The sequence below is a fragment of the Rhinolophus hipposideros genome, assembly GCF_964194185.1.
Source record: "Rhinolophus hipposideros genome assembly, chromosome: 19".
NCBI lineage: Eukaryota > Metazoa > Chordata > Mammalia > Chiroptera > Rhinolophidae > Rhinolophus > Rhinolophus hipposideros.
In genome coordinates, this window is record NC_138065.1 from 44309410 (window position 1) to 44329517 (window position 20108).

The following is a 20108-nucleotide window of genomic DNA, read 5'->3' on the forward strand; positions in this document are numbered from 1 at the left end:
TCTTGACAGAAACAGACACTTTTCACCAATCTGTTAGGAAATCAATTGAAGAGGCTAGCAAAGTTTTGCACACGCTATTTTTAATCTGGGAAATAAACTAATACATTGATTCCTTACAGCCAGCACTGTGACTTTTAAAGAAAATGTTCTTGGGTTGTATGCGATGGCTTTTCTAATAGCTGTTACAAAGGGAGTCCCTCCAATTGAGCCACATCAGCTCAATAGCACAGAGATAGCTGGGGTAAGTTCAGGTAGGAGAGCCACAGTAATCCCCAGCGTCCTATGGATGCTGCTTGGGTTTGATTTTACTATTGGATTTAGTCCCGGCTCTGGATTTGGTGTTGAGAGGACCCTCCTTGCGTTGTACCTCTGAAAAGACAAAAATAATTAGAGTGTTGTAGTAACACTATCTCATATGTACGAAAGACTTTTTACTTTACAAAGCATTTTCAAAATTCTGTTCTGCCTGAGTAACTGCTAAGCTACAAACAGATTCTGTGCCAAAACTTTGACTCTAAATTGGTTACTGGGATTCAAAATGCATTTTTCCAACGTTCAAGTATATAGTCTGTTACTTGTCTGAGTTCTGGGTCCTGGAAAAGGGGGATATGTGGTCAAGTAGCAAAAAGCAAGAGGAAGAACATTTCCTCCTTCCATCTTGTACATATCCCACGCTTGGTGAAAAGAAATTGAAAGAGAGCCAGCATCCAGAATACTCCCAGATCCACCCTTGCACTCTGGCTCTGTCTCCTGGTCCGTCTCTCCAGTCTCCTGTACAAGGAGCCTACACAAACTCCACCCTAGGGATGGACCCAGGAGGCCTTCCCCATCAAGCCTGCTCTCCCTGGCTGCTCCAGGACACCAAACTGCTCAATTTGCATCCTCTGACTGGCTGCTGCTACTTCCATCCCACATTTGGTCACCCTGTTCACACCCTGGACTTGCTTTTAAATGTATCTCCCCACTCCTAATCGTGGGCCTCCCTGAGATCACATTCACCTCTGAAAAACAACCCTCTCGATTCCTTTCTTCATTCACAGCTCAGGGCACAATGACTGGCTAATTATGAAAAACAGTGATATAAAACAAAAATAAATATCTCTCCCTACTCTGTCCAGATCTTCGTTTTACTCAGCATCCACAAGACTCCTTCTTTTACCGTATATAATTTTCCATTCCTTCACTGCACACCTCTGAGGAGAAAAGGGATCTCACTGCACACTCGTACAAATATGGCACTGTGTATCGCTCCAGTGGTGTCTACATTCTCTCAAAGGAGCTGCCTGCTAACCCTAAGGAATGTCTAACTTATGGATTTTCCAGAGAAAGTGTTCCAGTCACCTGCATGGCATGGCGACTGCCTTGCTTAGGAGCCAACCCCCCTGAGCTCTGCAAAGCTTCTCTTCCTATACTTTTGAGACCCCTGGCAATGACCGTGATAGGTGTCTGAAAGGCAGGGAAAGGTGATGTTTGTGCAGGCTATTTTCTGCAGGTTGAGGATTAACTGTACGTAGCTATCCTCTACCTGTACCTATTAACATTTTTTGTGCTGGATTTAACCTAATCTCCAATACTTTTATGGAAAGGGACAAAACTAGTCACTCATTCTGTATTGAGGTAAATAACCTCTCCAGATTAACACGTAGGCCCTTTGTATGATTTGTATATTTATTTTTCTGTACTCAGGAAAAAGTCTACTTTTCAAATTATCAGGATAAAATTTTATATAAGACGAAATGTTTTTAATTCATGACAATTATTGCACATATAGTCAGACCTAAAGCTAAAGGACTGTCACACTAGGAATAATTAACATTTTACCAGTTCAGAGTTAACAGGTGAGCAAATGGGCCCAGACTTTTCCCCCAAACTGTTGACACACCATTCCTGGGGCCAGACTACGAGACACTGGCTAACTTACTGCTTTGTTGGGGGTATAGGTGGAAATAGGGGTGACAGCGAAAAATAGAAAGTAGGTATCTTCCCAGTACTACTCTTTGTACCAGGAGTTGTCCTAGGAACAGACCACAGGTTGAAGGTAAAAGCAAGAATCAAAAAATAGCCTCCAATGTTGGGGATATTGAGAACTGCTTGAGGGCAAATTATAGCACTAATTAAAGAAAAATGAAGACTTAAATGCTTTTTCCTGCAGGATAAAGGAGATTATTTTCATCATAGAAAATCCAACAAGTGTCAAAAAATAGACAAAATTCCATGATTGGAGAGATTATTTCTATTTTGTCCTATTATATACAATGACACACTGAACATCTTTGTGCATTAATTTTTTTTTCTGTATTTAGGATTATTTCCTTAGATGAGATTCTCAAGAGTAGAATTATTAGTCAAAGTATATGCCTGTTTTTAAGGCATATCCATACATACTCGAGTTATTTTCTGAAAGGGTTTTATCTGTCTGTCTACCCACAAGTATTATCTGTAAAACTAACTACTTTGCCCCTTCTGATCAGCACTGTATTGTTTTCAAAAATCTTTGCTATTTTTATAAGTAAAAATTGTATTTCATGTTAGTATGCTAGTCTATAATTGTTAACCATTTGGTTTTCTTTTTTGTGAGTTGTCTAAATAAGATAGATACATAGTTAAATGTATGTGCAATCCTATGAGAAGTACAAACTAGTAGATCAACACTAAGTTTATTGATACTTTTCTAAAATATTTGTGACCCAATCAAGTTTTTTTTTTTCACAAATACAACCTAAATAAAGGGAAATGAGAAAGCAATTCTCACCTTTATTTAGAGATTTTGAGGAACCTTCTACTGGCTTGATTGCTTCTTCTTCTCCTTTTTCTTCATTATCTTCTTTTTCTTCTTCTTTTTCTCTTTCTCCTTCATTTTCTTCTCCTCTTCCTTCAGGAGTCTTCGCTCTAGATTTCATCAATATTTCCTCCAGTTCTCTCTCCAGTTCTTTATTTCTTATAAGAGTATAATGAAATTTCTCATTGACATCATCAAACTTCTCCTCTGCTATTCTGGCTCTGCTTTCAACCTCTCTGATGTGGACAAAGTACAGAGAAACACAACAAAATGGAAAGGTTTGAAAGTTGTCTTTCATACATAAAAACTCTTCTAAAACGGCAGGGGTATTAGATGAATTTATCTAATGGTGAAGGGTATAAATAAGGGAGGCAGCAACATCGATAATTAGCCAAGCAAGCACTGGGGGCGCTGGGAGCTACTCTGGACGGTAATGTCAGAGAACAAATCACATGCTGTGATTTGAGAATACAACATATTTATCATTTCTTAGTGAAATCTGACTTTTGGGTATTTGAAATTCTCCATCGATATCCAAGGAACTCCTTTTCAGTAGTTAATGTTGGCTTCTCTTCATTGATGTGATCCAACAAAGTAAACCCAATCGTGTCCTTCCTTTTTTTAAAAAACATCCTGAGCACAAGTGCCCAGAAACACATAGTCTTTCTTTTTTCATTCCCTTCTTTTCCAGCACCTAGTTAAACCAGATTTTACAATCAAGGAACCCAGTTTAAGATGCGCTTCTTAATTACTACAGCACTTTATATATCTGTATGACTATGATTCTCTCTCGATATTCTCAACCATCTTAACTATACTGCCCCTCCTACTTTGGGGGCTAGGTAATAGTTTCTCCCTGTTCCATTTATTTCTATAGGTCATCCCTTAGAAACATACTAAAATGGATCACTCTTAACACTGCACTCCACCCCACATATTATACATATATAGTTTGACTTCCTCCATCTCCACTGTGGGTAAGGACAGACATTCCTACTAGAGCAGTGTAGTTCGTTGACTGTAGCAGAAGATTTGGAGATACCCATCTCACTAGTGAGAATAAAGGAAGCAAGAGAACCAAAGGTCAGCCAAGAAGTGTGAATGTCTCAGCCAAACCTCCTGGCCACAACGTTTGTCTTCTTACTGTCGTGGTGGTGCTTCATACTTACATTAACTTCTCCTGCATGTGTTCGATGATAGCCATTGTTTCCAGATACTTTGGGGCCAATTCACCCTGATTAGCTGATTGTCTCTAACAAAGGAAATACAAGCTATGAGTGAACCGGAAGTCCCCACAGTGAATACTTGACTTCAGGATGTTCTGGAATGTTATTTTCTACTATCCATATGTATATAGTAGGTGATTAAGGCCCTCTTGACACCAAAACAGAATAGGGATTGCCCTCAAGCAGTTCTCAAGTAACATACCAGCTTCCAAATTATTCATGCTACAGTTGGACATATGAGTAGATTTGATTAGAGTTACTGTAAAGAAGAAGCAGGGGAAGCAAGAGCAACAAAAAGAAATAGGGAAAGGAAGTTTGAAAAAATAAAGAGAAGGGTAAACATGTTTCCCCAATAAAGTTAAAGATCAAGGAAATTATCTATATTGACCTTATTAATAATTTACTTCACTAAGCTAATAATTTACTTCACTAAAAATCCAGTAAGATTTTTCAGTTTTGTAGGGAATTTCATAAATATCAAGGTAGTGAAAATATGAAAAAAAAAGACCTCTGTCGTCATCCTAGAACTTTCTCTGGAGGAATCTTAACTGTTTTCCTGCTGAGCTTCCATAGCCACTTTCTAAAGGTTTCCAACTGCCCGATAATTCTTGTAGTTGGAGATTATGTGCTCAATAGAATCTTTTGAATTCATATATTTAAAAATTGGTCAAATATTGACCAAGGTATTGTTCAATTAAGTAAAGAGATAAGGTGCTGATTTTAAAATGAGGTTTACAGAAGAGAATGAGAAGTGTTTGTTGTTGTGCTGTTGGAATGAGAGTTTTCCAGGGATGATGTTCCGAGAAAAAAAAATTAGGAAAATATATTACTTAGAAATCCCTGGTCCTCTTGGAGATCAAAGTTATGTTATTTCCATATCATTTTTACATGATGTTAAATTTCCTACATTTTTCCCTAGTTTTGAATTTCCTATTTGAGTTTTAGATACATACCCAGGAAGAAAATATATCTGTTTCAAACAGAGGTTTAGAATGAATATTTTCATCTTCTCCAATGAATCGAATGAGTTTTTCCTTCTCTGTAGATGTTGAAGGTTTCTAGGGCACAGAAATACCAAGGACCTGTTAGTGGGCTGGTGTATGGTACAGCGGCATGACAAGTTGCCTGTTGCCATGTCTGAAGCTTTCATTTTCCATTTGCTTTAATCATTGAAGACTTACAGCAAATACTGTGTGATAAATTAGTGTGGATGGGAAAGTAGGGACAAGGGGAGATAACTTTGAGAAAAACAAAAGGATTTCTTCTAGACCTCAGAAACTCACACTACAGTAGGAGAGATAGGCAATAAAATAATGATGGTATACATGACCACCGTTAGCATAAAAGTGTGTTTCAAGAGCTGTGTGCACACAGAAAAGGGCCCTCCTTTCTGCCTAGACACTCAGGGAAATTTCTACAGAGAATATGATATTTGAAGGCTAAATAGGAGTTTGTAAAATAGAGAGGAAAGGGCCTGATCTAAGTCACGGGAGGAGGAAAGGAGGCAATGCATTACAGATTTTAAAGGTATGACAGAATTTAGTGACCAAATAATGTTTTCCATTTATTTTGTGCCTTCTATATGCCAAGCACTGTACCAGAAATAAAACAGAAAATGCTGGTCAAAAGAGGCTTAGGTGTTGTATAATATTCTTATTCTGTTGCCTTGCATATACAGTGAGTAGAGGACCTAGGTCAGAGTGTGGGGCCATGCCAATATTTAAACTATTCTCAGAAAAGAAACATCAGGGATGTAAATTAAGACAGTATGGAGAGTGTTAGGTGATCATAAAGAGTTCTGAAAGCCAAAGACAGTAGAAGAGCATGGGCTCTTCTGCCAGATCTATCTGGCAGAATGTTAATTCTGCTACTTATAGTTATACGATTTGGGGTAAGGCAGCCAACCTTTCTGATCTTCAGTTTTCTTATCTCTAAATCTTGAAGTTGTGTTGTATAGATAAGAGGTAATCTGCAAAGCATAGAGCTCATGGTAGCACTCATTTATTGGTAGTTTTCGCTGTATTTTTGTTATTATTACAAGGGCCCCAGGAAGGGATTTTATTACTAATAATGCCCCAGCAGGTGTGAAGACAAGGTAAGGAAAACATAAATGTGGAAATGGGCTTGGGAGCAGGGGAAAGGCAGCTTAGAACAGGAGTTGAAGATGAAGGAACATAGAGTTTACACTACTATAATATTTGAAAAATCTGGCAAGGAAGGGATATAGAAACAGCATCAGGGTGAGAGGTTGTTTACAGTTAATAGGAGTACAGTTATGAATGAGTTTAATGAAAAAATGGCTGGATTTAGAAAGGAAAAAAGACACCCTTTCCTTGGAAAATTAAGAGATAAGTATGTCTTCAGATGTGGTTACCTGTGTATGAAGAAAGGCATTTTGTTGAAGTTGAAACATTTACTCCAGATGAACTACCTCTATTTTCAATAGCATATATATAAATTCTTTAAAAATATAAACGGAAAGAAAAAATAATACTAAATAATCTTACTTCTGCTTTCTCTTCTTCCTGTTTCTTCCCAAGTTTCTTATCCTCCTTACTTTCTTCTTCATCCTCTTTAACAGGTGTATCCATTTCAGGGTCAACTAATTCTTTTATAACATCCTGTGACATAAAACAATATTATAATTACAGTTTAGTGTATGTAAATATTTTAATACTATATTAGCAAATATTCGAAAATATTTAAGGGGCATAAATCCTGCAACTCAGCCCTGTGCTAATGATAAGGATACAAAGGTTAATAAGACTGGGCCCTGCCCTTAAAAAGCTTACAATTTAATGGACAAGATAATGCTACAGATATATATAGTCACAGAATAGAAATACCTATTCTAGATCTGGTAGTGGATGGGGTGAAAAGGAGGGTTGGGCAGGAAGGTTTCCTGAAGGAGGTAATGAGTTTTTTCTTGAAGGGAGAGTAAGAGAAAAAGATAACACAAGGGAGAGGATACTGTCCTCACATGATTGGCTCTGAGAACAGAATTACTGTAGTTCAACAGGACAGAAACTTTATCCTGAAAGCAATGAGATAGCAATACCGTGTTTCCCCGAAAATAAGACCTAGCCGGACAATCGGCTCTAATGCGTCTTTTGGAGCAAAAATTAATATAAGACCTGGTCTTAACTTTACTATAACACAAGACTAGGTCTTTAATATAATATATAATATAATATATATAATATATAATATAATATATAATATAATATAATATAATATAATACCGAGTCTTATATCAATTTTTGCTCCAAAAGACGCATTAGAGCTGATTGTCCGGTTAGGTCTTAGTTTCAGGGAAACAGGGTAAATTGATTGATCTGTTTTACATTTTAAGAGTGATTTACAATCACTCTAGCAACAGAAGAGTAGATTTAAAGAGGAGAAAGGAAGGGAGACTGGAAGGAAAGGAGAGAGAAAGAGAGAGAGGAAAAGGGGAAGAAGAAAAACAAGAGGAGACAGTAAACAACACAGGGTTGCAGGAATGAAGAGGATGAGGAGTCAAGAGCTAGTGAGGCGATGACTCTCAGTGATTGATTGGATGGATATGAGAAGGCTAGGGAAAGAGAGCATCTGGAATGACACTTGGTTTATGGTTTAGGGTTTTACAGAGATGATAATGCCGTTCACAGATGATAAATCAAGTTGAACAAGGAGGTTGGGGAAGATAGATGAGTTCAGATTAGGCTGTATGAGTTTGAGGTGCCACTAAGATATCCAAGGGGAAATATCCTGTGAGTAGCAGGATATATGGATCTAAACTTTAGATGGAGGGATTTGGGCTAACGATAGAGATTTAATAGTTACACCCATTTAGTTAAAGGAAAGAAAATGAATTACATCACCAAATAAGAACTTGTTAACTAGAGGATAAGACCATAGAACAGGAATCTAGTCACATAAGGTACTGGACAAGAAAAAGAAACCTGCAAAGGAGGCCTCAGACGCATGAAAAGGCCTCAGGAAAGTTAAAAGAGAAAACACAAGGATGTGGAAACAGTGTTGAATACCTCAAAGAATTATACATAAATACTGCCTAAAGACTACCCTTCAGATGTTTACCATGGCAATGGTTATAAAACAAAAGTTAGAAATAAGCTCAATGCCCACAATAGGAAAATGTGTAGATAAATTATGGTATAAACCATACAACAAAATACTTACAGCAATTTTAAATTATGCTGTAGAAATATGCACATGGTGTGGAAAAATATTCACAATATATTAGGATTTTTTCCAAAATGAAAATACTTTTTTTTCTGATAACACATTATTGCTGTAAATAGTTGAACAATACAGAGAAATTAAGCATCTCAACTCTCAGAGGTAACAACATCTATCAGTGTGCTGAATATTTTTCTAGATTGCTTTATACATAAACATTTTAATATAAATGAGATTATTATATGTTACATTCTATAATCTGCTATTCTCAATTGCACATCATAGATGATTTTTATTCCACTACATAAACATCAATTTTATCTGCACAGAATTCCATTATATACATGTACCATAATTTGTTAAACTAATTCCCTATTGATCAACATTTATATTGTTTCAAATATTTTGCTATTATAAATAATGCTATAATTAATATCCTTATACAGATATAGCATATATTAGAATCATCAGATAGACTACAAAGTTATAGTAAACCTGTTTAAAGAAATAAGAGATTGAAAATATGAGCAAAGAGGGAAAAATTACATAAATGATCAGACTTGAAAAATAACTAAACAGAACTTCAACAATTAGATTTTAAACCTCAACAGAAAGGTATAATAGCAGGTTAAACTTAGCTGAACAGCAAGTTAGTGAACTGGAAGGTACTAGTGAACCTCCAGAAGAAATTATCAAGGATGACAGAGAGGCAAAGAGACAGAAAACATGAAAGGATAAGAGACGTGGGGGACAGATTCTAATATACATTCATTCGTAGTTCCAGAATGAAAAAACAGAGTGAATACAATAGAGACAATATTTGAAGAAATGATGACAGAATTTTCTAGGTCTAATGAAACATACCAAGCTAAAGATTCAGGAAACCAAGAGAATCTCAAGCAAAATTTAAAAAGAAAAGAAAAAAAAAATCCACATTTACATACGTCAGAGTGAAACTACAAAATGCTGAAGATAAAAAAAAAAGACATTAAAAGTAGTCAGAGAGAAGAGATGGATTAACTTCAAAGGAACTAATAGCTAAATTCTCAATTGTCATTTTGGTAACGATGAAATTCAGAAAACAGTGGAAACAGTGTCATCAATACACTGAGAGAAAATATCATCATCCTAAGATTATATACCCAGTAAAAATTTAAAAAGAAGGGTAAAATAAAGACATTTTCAGACAAATAAAAATCAAATTTGCTTCCACTAAGTAGATCCTCATTAAAGAAAATTCTAAAGGTTAAGGCAGAAGGAAAATGACCCCAGGTGGAAGGTCTGAGATATCTAGAGGAACAATAAAGAAACAATAAATCAACTCCAATGCCAACACATTTCGTACTAAGGGCATTCGTGCTAAAGTCAGAAACAAGAAAAGGATGCTTGCTACCTCCACTACTAATTACCATTGAACTGGAAGAATTATTCAATGCAATTAGATTTTTAAAAATCAATTCGAGGCATCATAATTGAAAAAAAAGATAAAACTACCTCTATTTGTAGATGACTTTATTAAATATCTAGAGACCCCAAAAGAATCAATTGATAGTATAGTAAAAACAGTAACACAGCATATAAAATTATACCCAAGTCAATAAAATATATACAAATAGTTACCAGTTAGAAGATATAATGGAAAAGAAGAACCCATTTAAAATAGCAAAAAATAAAATACTCAGACATAAACCTTACAAAAAATATGCAAAATGAGCAAACTTTAAAACATTATTGAAAGGCATAAAAGTAGACATTCTATATCCTATATTCTTGCGTAGGACAACTCAACATCAACAACATGTCTATGCTCTCTAAGTTAATATATAAATTTAATATTATCTGTTTTTTTTAAAAAAATCATAGTTTTAGAGCTAGATTATAAAGTTATATAGAAGGACAAATAAGCAAGAATGTGATGAAACACCTAAAAAAGATGAGTGAGAAGAGGCCCTACCAGATGAAAATGGATAAAGCCGCAATAATTAAAACACTGTGGTAATCACCCATGAAGAGGCAATATATCAATAGAAGTTTAAGAAAAGTGATTATGATAGGAAAGAGAGAAAGAAGTAGTAAAGGGACAATATCAAGGGACATATTTTTTAGGATGAGAGAAATGACCATGTTTATAGATTGTTTATACGTTGATAAAATGGAACCATTTGAGAGGAAGGCATTAAAGCTACAAAAGGGAGAGGTCAAGGAGCATGGGGTTAAGTGCTCAAAGGAAGAAAGGTTGCATGGAAAGACCGAGACTGCAGGGGAGGCGGAAGGGTGCACGCAGAAGCAGGTATGTCTGAGGACGTGCCTCAGAAGTGGCGGGCTGCTTCACTCTGAAAGCCATCCTTTCCTTTGTGAAGGAGGAGGCACAATCATCTACCAAGAAAGTGAGGAGAGATGTTTGAGCGGATGAATCTCTCCCTTAGAAGGTAGAAGAGCTGCCAATGCTCTTGGTCTGAGCCAGAATTCTCTTCGGATAGAGCAAATGGATCAGGATTCAGAGCATAGATTGGGAAAAGCCGCTGAACGCTTAGCTATTGAAACACAAGAACCTAAATAATGAGCAGTGCTGACACATGGCAAATACCTCATCTTCAAAGAGCTGCTCTTTTTCTTCATCGGTCAATAACTTTATTTTTCTGCCTTTGATCCCAGAAAGGAGGTGAGAGCATGTGGTGATCCACTCATAACATTCTCTCTGAGAAGAAATAAAAGATTATTAAACAGAAAAAATCAGATTACACCAACTCATTTATTCACTCGTTCTTATTGGGGAGCTGCTAAATACAATTCCTCTAAATATAATCCCATTCACTTAACCTTGTATCACTTTACTTCAAAGATTTGCGCAGAAGTGGTGCTGTATAAGTGATGTTTATAATGACTATAAATGCTACCATTGCTTACCAACCTGGTTGCCATGGGACAAGGAGTGGTGAAATGCTATAAAATCAGACATGGAAAGATTCTTGGGTTTACTCTGGACAAATGGCCTCTCCCAACAAATGTTATGCAACTGACTAGGCCAACTGTGATTGCTTAACAACAACAATAAACAGAGCAAACACTAACACGGCATTTAATTATATGCCAGACTGTTCTAAGCACTGTGCATATATTATTAACGCACTTGATCCTCAATATGAGATATGTACTATTAATTTTAAGGCATAATTGAAATAACATTATATTAATTTCTGGTATACAACATAATTATTTGATATTTGTATACACTGCCAAGTGATTAAATCTAAAAAGTCTGCTCATAACAAACCAAAAGTAAAGGGAAGACAGAGTTATTACCTTCATCTTATCCAGATCATAAAATTCCTTCGCAGGATTTTTTCCTAAGTTACTGGCTATACTCAGAGCCATAGCTGTTACCATCCCTTTGCAACAACTGGAAAAAAAGAAGTATACAAACACACACACACACACACACACACACACACACACTATATATAGCATGACCTATTATTGTTGTTTCCTCTCCTAAGTATTTTAAATCCAGATACAATGGAAGTTTCCCATATTGAGCTACTGACTCACCAAAGAGTATCATTTGTCACTTTCTGAGTTTCTCACCCTTGCCCTCTTTCTCCCCTCCACTCATCTCACTCTTGACCACTGGTAACATTGAATGGAAATGAAGGGGGAAATTGGCTAGATTATAAAAGCTGCTTCCCAAATTTGAAGTAATCAGTGATAGTATGCTGACTTGTAAATATATCACACTTTTTCAGACTTCATCTTTATTTGGTAAGCATCCTCTAGCTTTACAGATATAAGGGTTTTTTTCATTTTTTGTTTTTTTAAAGAGATGTTCTGGTTGATGTTTACTGAGACATATAAAAGCATACGTTCAGCTTTGCATGGAATTACACAGGATACTACAAGTTTCTTCATAACTGTCCCCAGTATGTGCAAATGTGCAAGATATGTCTTACTTATGCAAGCAAGTGGGTCTTTGCTTTTTTTTCCTAATTCTCACTCCCACATGTGTACATACTTCCCACCCTGCCTATGCTAGCATTGTTTTCAAGAAAATTCTAAAGCCATTGGTAAAACACCAAAATCTCATATTCCAACTGTGCAGTGCTGAAGCTGGTTTAAAAACTGAACTAGTCATATTCCTCTCAAAGTTTTAAAACAACCCCTTATTGCTGCTACTTAACTGCCCTTCTCTCCTTACTTGATGTCCCATTTAATCTTCAAAAGAGCAGTAATAAAATGATCAGATGGTTTTACCTGTTCAAATACCTGGAGTATTGGGACAACTTTTTTGCCAGTACAATTGCATCTAGCTCTAACTTTGCAACTCCTGTATCATGTTTCTCAGCACTTTCTTCCTCCAACTTTGGGAGTGTGTCTTGGTCAGTAAAATCAGGTATCATTAAAATCAGCAAATTTACCATCCACTTGATCATAGATATATGCAATTCATCCACCTGTTGAAAAAATGATTATAATACACATTCCCTGTGTTAAATAAATCAAACAGTAAAAACGACACCAAATTTAAAAATAGAAATGATCGTTCATACCTGTGTCCAATTTTCAACAACACGATCTTTCCTAATGAAATCAAATCATCACTACCCAGCTAGTATAACTGTATTTTCTTCTGTGGACTATAGTACATTAAACTACCTTCTTCCTCTTATTTAGTTTGGTCAAGAGAATTAAAGCCACAGTTCCCAAATTGTACACCAAGGCATTCCAGGGCACCACAGAGAACTCTCAAGAATGCCATAGGATTTTTAAATTCTTGAGAAATATAACAATGATACGCAACACCTATCAGACACAGCATGAACTTGGCCTAGTTCACAGTTTCAACATTAGATGCACTATGTCACTTTTGATGACATCAGATCTTTGCAAAGCTGGTTTTATTGGTGGTTGATAAAAACAAGTAATGTGTGAAAATCAAAGCAGAACAGGAAATGAGGGTGGCAACATGCAATCTGATTTCAAAATTAGAGAAGTTGTACAATGTCCACGTACATACATCCCATTAGTAAATAATTTTGAGTAAATGAGAATAAAAGGTTTTTTTCTTCCACTGTTTGTGTATATAAAAATTTAAATCGAGACATTAAGTTTTACAGTTTTTTTTGAGCAAACAACAGTTCTAATTGGGTACTGCCAAAACTGAAAAATGGTTAGGGAGGGTGCAGGCTAAGTCAGAGATTTTTATAGATAAGATGCTTGAAGCAAAGAAATTATTTAATTGCCTGTAACTTAAATGTTTGCCTTATTTGGGAAAATGCAGTTATTTGGTTGTTATGATAGTTGCTTTGGTTTTGTTTTCTTAGGTTCAAGTACATTGACTTTGGCTTTGGTTTGTTTATATAGACTACCAAAGGCAGTGGAGCTACTTAGTCCAATGGCCTCCTTGTTTTAACTATTTCAACATGTATTCCATTCCTAAACAGTTACTAAGTTGTCAGGACATAAATATTTAGTAAATTGTTTGAACCTACCTACTTAATAAACTGAAATGGGTGGTATTTCTTTTGGATGAGGAGCATGAAAACACTGGGACACAAAGGGCACTGCAAACTGAGAAAGTCTGGGAACCTCAGTATGAGGGGGTTGAGGCTGGGTCCCAGAAATAAAATGCGATGTTTATGAAATGTAAACATCAAACACACCATTCTCTTCAAATGCCCTACCCCCCTTAACTGTGTGGTGAATTCTTAAGCATTCTTCGAGGCTTAAATATGATCTACTCTGAGAAGACTTTTAAACTTCCACTTTCTTTAATTTGCTCCTTTTCCTGTCTCTTTGTACATTTCTCTATTATAATTGTTTGCACATCTGTCTTCTCAATTAGCCTGCGAGTCTCTTTAAGGCATGGTCCATCATTTTATCCTTCAATGCCACACATGGTATTTAGCAGGGAGTAAGTGCTTAATAAATGTTTGATGAATGAATTAAAAAACTTGGTAGTCTATCCAGTACTAAAACCTGCACTTCCTGCTTCTAAAGGAAAAGTTGTTGATGACCTAAAGCAATGTTGAAAAGGGCAACTATTCCTGAGAAAGAGTTAAAAAAAACTGCTACTCTCTTTCACAAGTCAAAGTTATGTGTCCGCCCCATTCTACTAGCTAAACTCATGCTGCTTCTCTAAATAAATTCCTAGCTGTTCTTTCATATACCAATAGCCTGGATTATATTGTCACTGAAAGAACTCATTTTTGATTACATAAAATGTTAATTAATCCTTGTAGCATCCTTATACAATAAACAGAAATGTATGTTATCTTCATTTTGAAGTTATATTAATGAGATTAAACGGTAGAATTATAATCCTGCAAGTTTTCTACACAGTTTAATTATATTATAATGTAGTGTTAAAATAGAGATATGTAAGAACTATATAAAGGCTCTTTCTAAATAATCTTATGTTATAAAAATTGCATTTCATAATATAAAAAATTGAGTATATGATTCCATGGAGATAAATCCCCAATGGTAAACAGAGTATGTTGCCGAAGAAGGGGTTAATGTAGCAGCACTATGAGACACCAGCAGTGCTAGAATGTTCCTCTTTCCTTCATTCAACAAATATTTATTAAGTCCCACTATGTGACAGACACTCTGCTCTTCTTTTTAAAATTAATTTTGATTGTCTTCCAAATCATAGAAATTTCTCCCAAGTCTGGATCCATACTTTCAGTCTTAATATATTTGCTCCTCAACTCTTGGGGTCTACGTGTTTGCAACATGCTCGTAGACTGTGATATAATGCAATGCTTCCTAAGTCGTATTGCCATAAAACTGATGATCTCTGCCTTTCAAATTCCTAATTTAAGCAATATTAAAATGAATTAATTCACTTTATTAAACTTATAAGATCAAATATTTGTATATTAAGTTTACTTATAATAAGATTTTTTCCTGTGTAAATTTAGATTATTACTAAGACCAGAAGGTGGGAGTAAATGTAGTAAACTAAGAAAGACATCCTTTGGAAATTATTTCATATTGTGCTGGTTAAGAAGTCCACAGGTTCAGTTCTTCAGAATTGCAGACCAATTCTATTTGTTCTAATTAATAATTATAGACCAATAGTATTGTGGCATTTTGTCTTTCTCCCCAGTAACATGTTTCTGTCATCTCTGCAGCCAGTCAGAGACACCAACATAAATCCTTAAAGTGGTCACATCCCAGATTAATGCCAGTAAGAGAAAAAAATTCAGTATACCGAGTAAAGACTAAAGATAACAATTAGAACTTTAAAAATTTTTGATCATCTCTGAAACTGCATTCCAGAGGCAAAGAAAACATATTGCATTTAAAAACCCGTTGAAGTGCAGGAGACTTGGGAGGTCTGTCTGTGGCTTTTCCCTGAAATTCAGTGTGTGTATGAGAGGCGCGCTGTAAACGATGGCTGGTAGACTCTAATTATAAATTTGTCCCATTTAACCCCAAAGAATCCTGTTTGGCAGGTATATTCCTTCTTGGGCTTACCAAGACCTAAACAGGATTCTCTTGGGCACTTTATTCATAGTACGGACAGTCGAACCCTTCAGAAGATTTCTGTGATGCCTGAGGGTTCTGTCTTCAAAGCATACAGCGCTGTGTACTTTCTAAAGTGCGTTCAGTTTATGGGTGACATCGCTATCCCACACACGTGGTCCCTGTTCTGCATCACATTGATTCAGATGTGAAATGTACTCCCTTCCTCAAATGCCAGAAGATTCTCCTCATTTTCAGAAGGCTTGTACATGTAGCAGACTGCATGCAAATTTTGGAGGGGACAAAAAGAGGACTATACATCGTGCAGTTCACATAACTTCATATGGAGCACTACGTTTCCTTGGTCTTAAATGTCCTTTAGCTACTGCACATGGGACCCTTCCCTGCCTGCTGTGCTCTATCTGATCCCCAGCCTCATGGCATGTCACTGCCTCCACACTTGCCCCTTCCAAGATTCAAAAAAGAAGAAGAAAAAGGAAAACAAAATTTTTTAAAAATTCATTGAAAAACCACTTGAGTAATTATATTAAGTCCCCCTTTTGTCCTCCCAACCTCCTGCTTTAATTGCATAGGTAGGACCTGGTTTTTCCTGAAACAAAACCCCCAGCCAAGGCACAATTAACCTCACAAATCCCTACAAATACATACATGGCGCTGAAGTTCAGAGTTACCATTGTTAATCTCATTGCCTATCTTCAAAAGCCATTGGTGAATCATGTTAAATATCTGTGCTTGGAGTACCCTGAAGGAAAAATTGAGTAAAATAAAAATAAGTGACTTACTTAGAATATAAAAGTAACTACCAGCTAAATCACGCGGACAACTGTTTGAGAACTCAGGGAACGGTGGATGAAAGCTCTGAATTGTGTGGTATAATGGCTAACTCACTGACCTGGCCTTCTTACCGCCAAGAGCAAATGATGCACTTGGGAATTGTAGCTCTTAACTTCAGTGTCAGTTCTCTATTGTAATAACTTACATTCATACCCTTTGTATTCACTTCTCGACCAATGAGATAACAGAGTGAGAAGAATGAATTCTAAAGCTCTCAAGAGATCAACTTCCAGCATGACTGTGTGAGGAGCAAAGCTGACCTATTCCCCAGTGAAACTGGTGAGAATTATTTCTTAAAAAAACAAACAAACAAACAAACAACAACAAAAACCACACTGAAAGCCTATGGAAATAGTCCTAAGAACAAACAGTAACTTAAGAAACAGCTATTCAAGACAATCTATGATGGTTCAATAAGAAAAGAGTCTATGGTATTTGAACCAACACTGCCCCACTCTTCCCTTCCCAGCTCAGTGAGACAGAAACTGCACTGGAGACTGCTGCAGTTAGGAACACAGGGCTCCCTCACCCTCCAGCTCCCAGTCAGATGGCCTTCTTCCTGGGAGGAACAGGGCTTCAAGGTTTTTTATCTAACCCCAGCTACCTGTTGTTGAGGCTAGGTACTGGGAAAACACAGTTGAGAAGTGGGGATTCTCTTCTTCTGCCCATCAGAGAGCTATGGGAACTTACGCGCCAGAATCCTTGTCTACGTACTGTGGAACAGTACCAATAGTGTTTAACAACACATCCAACTGAGATGCCATTTCATTAATTTTTTCATCAAGTCCTTCCCATTCTTCAAGAAGCATTTCAGGAGACTCCCAGATGCTTTCCAACTTGAAAGAACAGAAGTCAAAAGAGCTAATCAAAATTGAAAGAATTTTAGCTGTACCTAGAAAAGTAAGAAAAGCATTGATTTTTAGAAGTATCTGTAAGTCTGTTATTCCAATAATAAATCATAAAATACTAATGGGCAGGCGCATATCTCTTTTCATCTTTTTATTATCCTACAGCTTCTGCCTAGCAGAGAATCTTGTAAAGAGTAATTCCTAAATAAATGTTAAGTGAATAAACACCGTGTAATTGTGGTTTTCTTTGATTGATGACTATTTCTTTGATGACAGCTTATACTTTTAAGTTTCTTGTCTACTCAGCTGAGAACCTAATGCATTAAACCCAGAAACTATGAACTAGGCAGTTTTCGGTAAAAGGCATTAATTCATTGAGTCATTCCATTAAGAAGACAATGACAATAAAGAGCTGCGTCATATATTATATTTCTAATGACAGAAATGAGAATATAGTTCTTGAGTCATTTTTTTAAGTAACTGTTCAGGATTTAATGAAATTTATAGTTGTAATCTGAGCAAGGATCGAGTCTGGCTCCTAATCTTTGAATGATTCACTGTGAGATCATGACAAAATACCCTCTCTACACCTTTGTCTTATCTCATTTGCAAAATAACAAAAATGCTCCCATCTCAGAGATATATAAAGAGAAACAATTAAAAAGCAAACTTTTTCTTATCCTTGATGAAAATAGTTTCACTGCCTTCATCAGTAAACTTTGATCTCTTAGGTGTACTCAAAATTATCTGTTAATTTTACTATCATTTGTAGCCACGCAACAGCTTAACCTTTTGTTTCTTTCCAGCTGCCCCCATAGAAAGGAGAGTCTGTAAGACGATCCTTTCAGGGACTTTGCTAAACCTTTGGGTTTGCACCCTATGCCTCCCTGTTTGGTCCCAGAAAGATGACTGGACAGTCAGTGACGAGTAAGATTCCTCACGGAAGGAACAACTCAAGCCAGACGCAGTCATGGGGACCAACAGGAGAACCCACAGGGTTCACAGAGGTGGGCACAGCCCCCACCTTCCTCAGGCTAAGGAAAGCCTCAGCCTCTGTGGCTGCATTCCTTCCCAAAACCTGCAAAGTGATTCAATGAGATGTTCTCCATCTATTCATATGCATATAGGTTTTGTCCCTTGGGGAAGTTGAGACTTAATGTCCAGCTGTCTGCAGGCAAGGGGGATTGACCTAAAAGGTTTTCTACTAAGATATATGAGATTCACAGACCGTGGAATAAATAATGCTAATGCCTTATGTGAATATCAATAAAAGCCACCAGTCGGCTTGATTCTGGGCTCCAGTCTTCCATGACTGAGAGGCCCCCTGGCCTTCGGAGATTTAACTGCATCAAGTCTCTGCTTCTTTCTTTTTTAAAAAACTTAACCTAAAGCGGCCCCTTTTCATTCGCTCACTGCCCGTGTTGCTCTGGACACGATAATCATTCATCATTTTGACGCCTTGTTATTGAAACCATTTACTAACTCATTTTTTCTCTGCCCACTATATATGTTCTTATGGGTAAGTATTGCCATTTTATCTGTAACTATATGACTGCTGTTACAGGTAACTAAGATTGTGTTTTCCCATCTAGAGTAGTTTTATGTTGAATAACAGTATGAGTGGGTACATCAGGGTTGCCTGGAACACTTTACTAGGAAGGATTCTTAAGTAACATATGACACAGTGACTGAAAGCGCTTTGATGGACTTTTAATGTCTCTCATGGTTTTTGGGAGGGTGGATTTTTCAATCTCTCTCACGGTAAACTGGGATATTTGGTCACCCTACTGGGAAAATAAAATTGAAGTTCAAAATCTGCTAAGGAGTAGAGTACCTGGTAAATGCACCAGGCTTTCATTTGGGACCTCTGAACCCCTGAAGGGCTACTACACCTTAGAAATGAGCGTGGAGCAAAAATAGACCAGCCCTCACAAAACCTGAAGCCACATTTTATTTCAACTCAGTTCCTGTTTGGATTAAAATTATCTGCTCCTGACCTAATAACCTGCCAGAAGAAAAAGTAAAATCATTTTTGTGAAATAAAGCATCATTCAGAGTCTTAAATTATCTCTAGAATTTTTCAGACACAATGTCCAACATTAATCAGAAACAGTAGGGAATATGAATTGACTCAAAACCAAGACAAAATACAGATAATAAAAAAAGACCTAGTACACCTGAAACTAAGATAATATTGTATGTCAACTGTAATTGGAAAACAAAAAGACCTATAGAAGAACTAGATATTATCCAATTATCAGACATGGACTTTAAAATTAACTGTGATTAAAATCTTAAAGTTATTAAATGACAAGATGGAGAATTTCAGCAGGGAACTAGAAACTCTAAAAGTTATTAAATTCCAGGACTGAAAAATACAATAATTAAAATTAAGAATTCAGTGGATGTTTAACAGCAGATTGAATACATAAAGTACTGAAAGAAAATTGTTGCCAAATTAGAATTCTATACAACATAGATTTATAATTTAAGAAAAAAAGGAAAATAAAAACTAAGAGAAATCATCGGTAGACCCAAATTATAGGAAACGCTAAAGAGAGCTATTCAGGGAAAAGGAAAATTATGTCAGACAGACAAATGCAAATATAGGAGGCTAGTAATATAAGAACAAAAAGGTCCTATTTTCCAAATTCATAAAAGGGAAAGACTGATTATTCTTTGACCATGGGTTCATACCATGGACAAGCAATCACAAAAAGAGTTTAAAACCCCTTCCAATCAATTAGGGACAGT

General features: G+C 36.4%; 1 protein-coding gene across 1 annotated transcript in view; it reads right to left on the bottom strand.

Annotated features, from left to right (window-relative positions):
- Positions 1-20108, bottom strand: part of AXDND1 (axonemal dynein light chain domain containing 1) — a gene marked incomplete at its 3' end in the record, with an annotated part of 54524 nt that overhangs the window by 1955 nt on the left and 32461 nt on the right. Inside the window, exons 17-25 of the mRNA XM_081026201.1 lie at positions 17197-17398; positions 16321-16414; positions 12433-12632; positions 11488-11584; positions 10772-10882; positions 6513-6626; positions 4959-5063; positions 3949-4031; positions 2753-3015 (exon numbers count right to left, since the gene is read on the bottom strand). Of these exons, the coding sequence (XP_080882327.1) occupies positions 2753-3015; positions 3949-4031; positions 4959-5063; positions 6513-6626; positions 10772-10882; positions 11488-11584; positions 12433-12632; positions 16321-16414; positions 17197-17398 (1269 nt within the window). The remainder of the gene's footprint in view (positions 1-2752; positions 3016-3948; positions 4032-4958; positions 5064-6512; positions 6627-10771; positions 10883-11487; positions 11585-12432; positions 12633-16320; positions 16415-17196; positions 17399-20108) is intronic.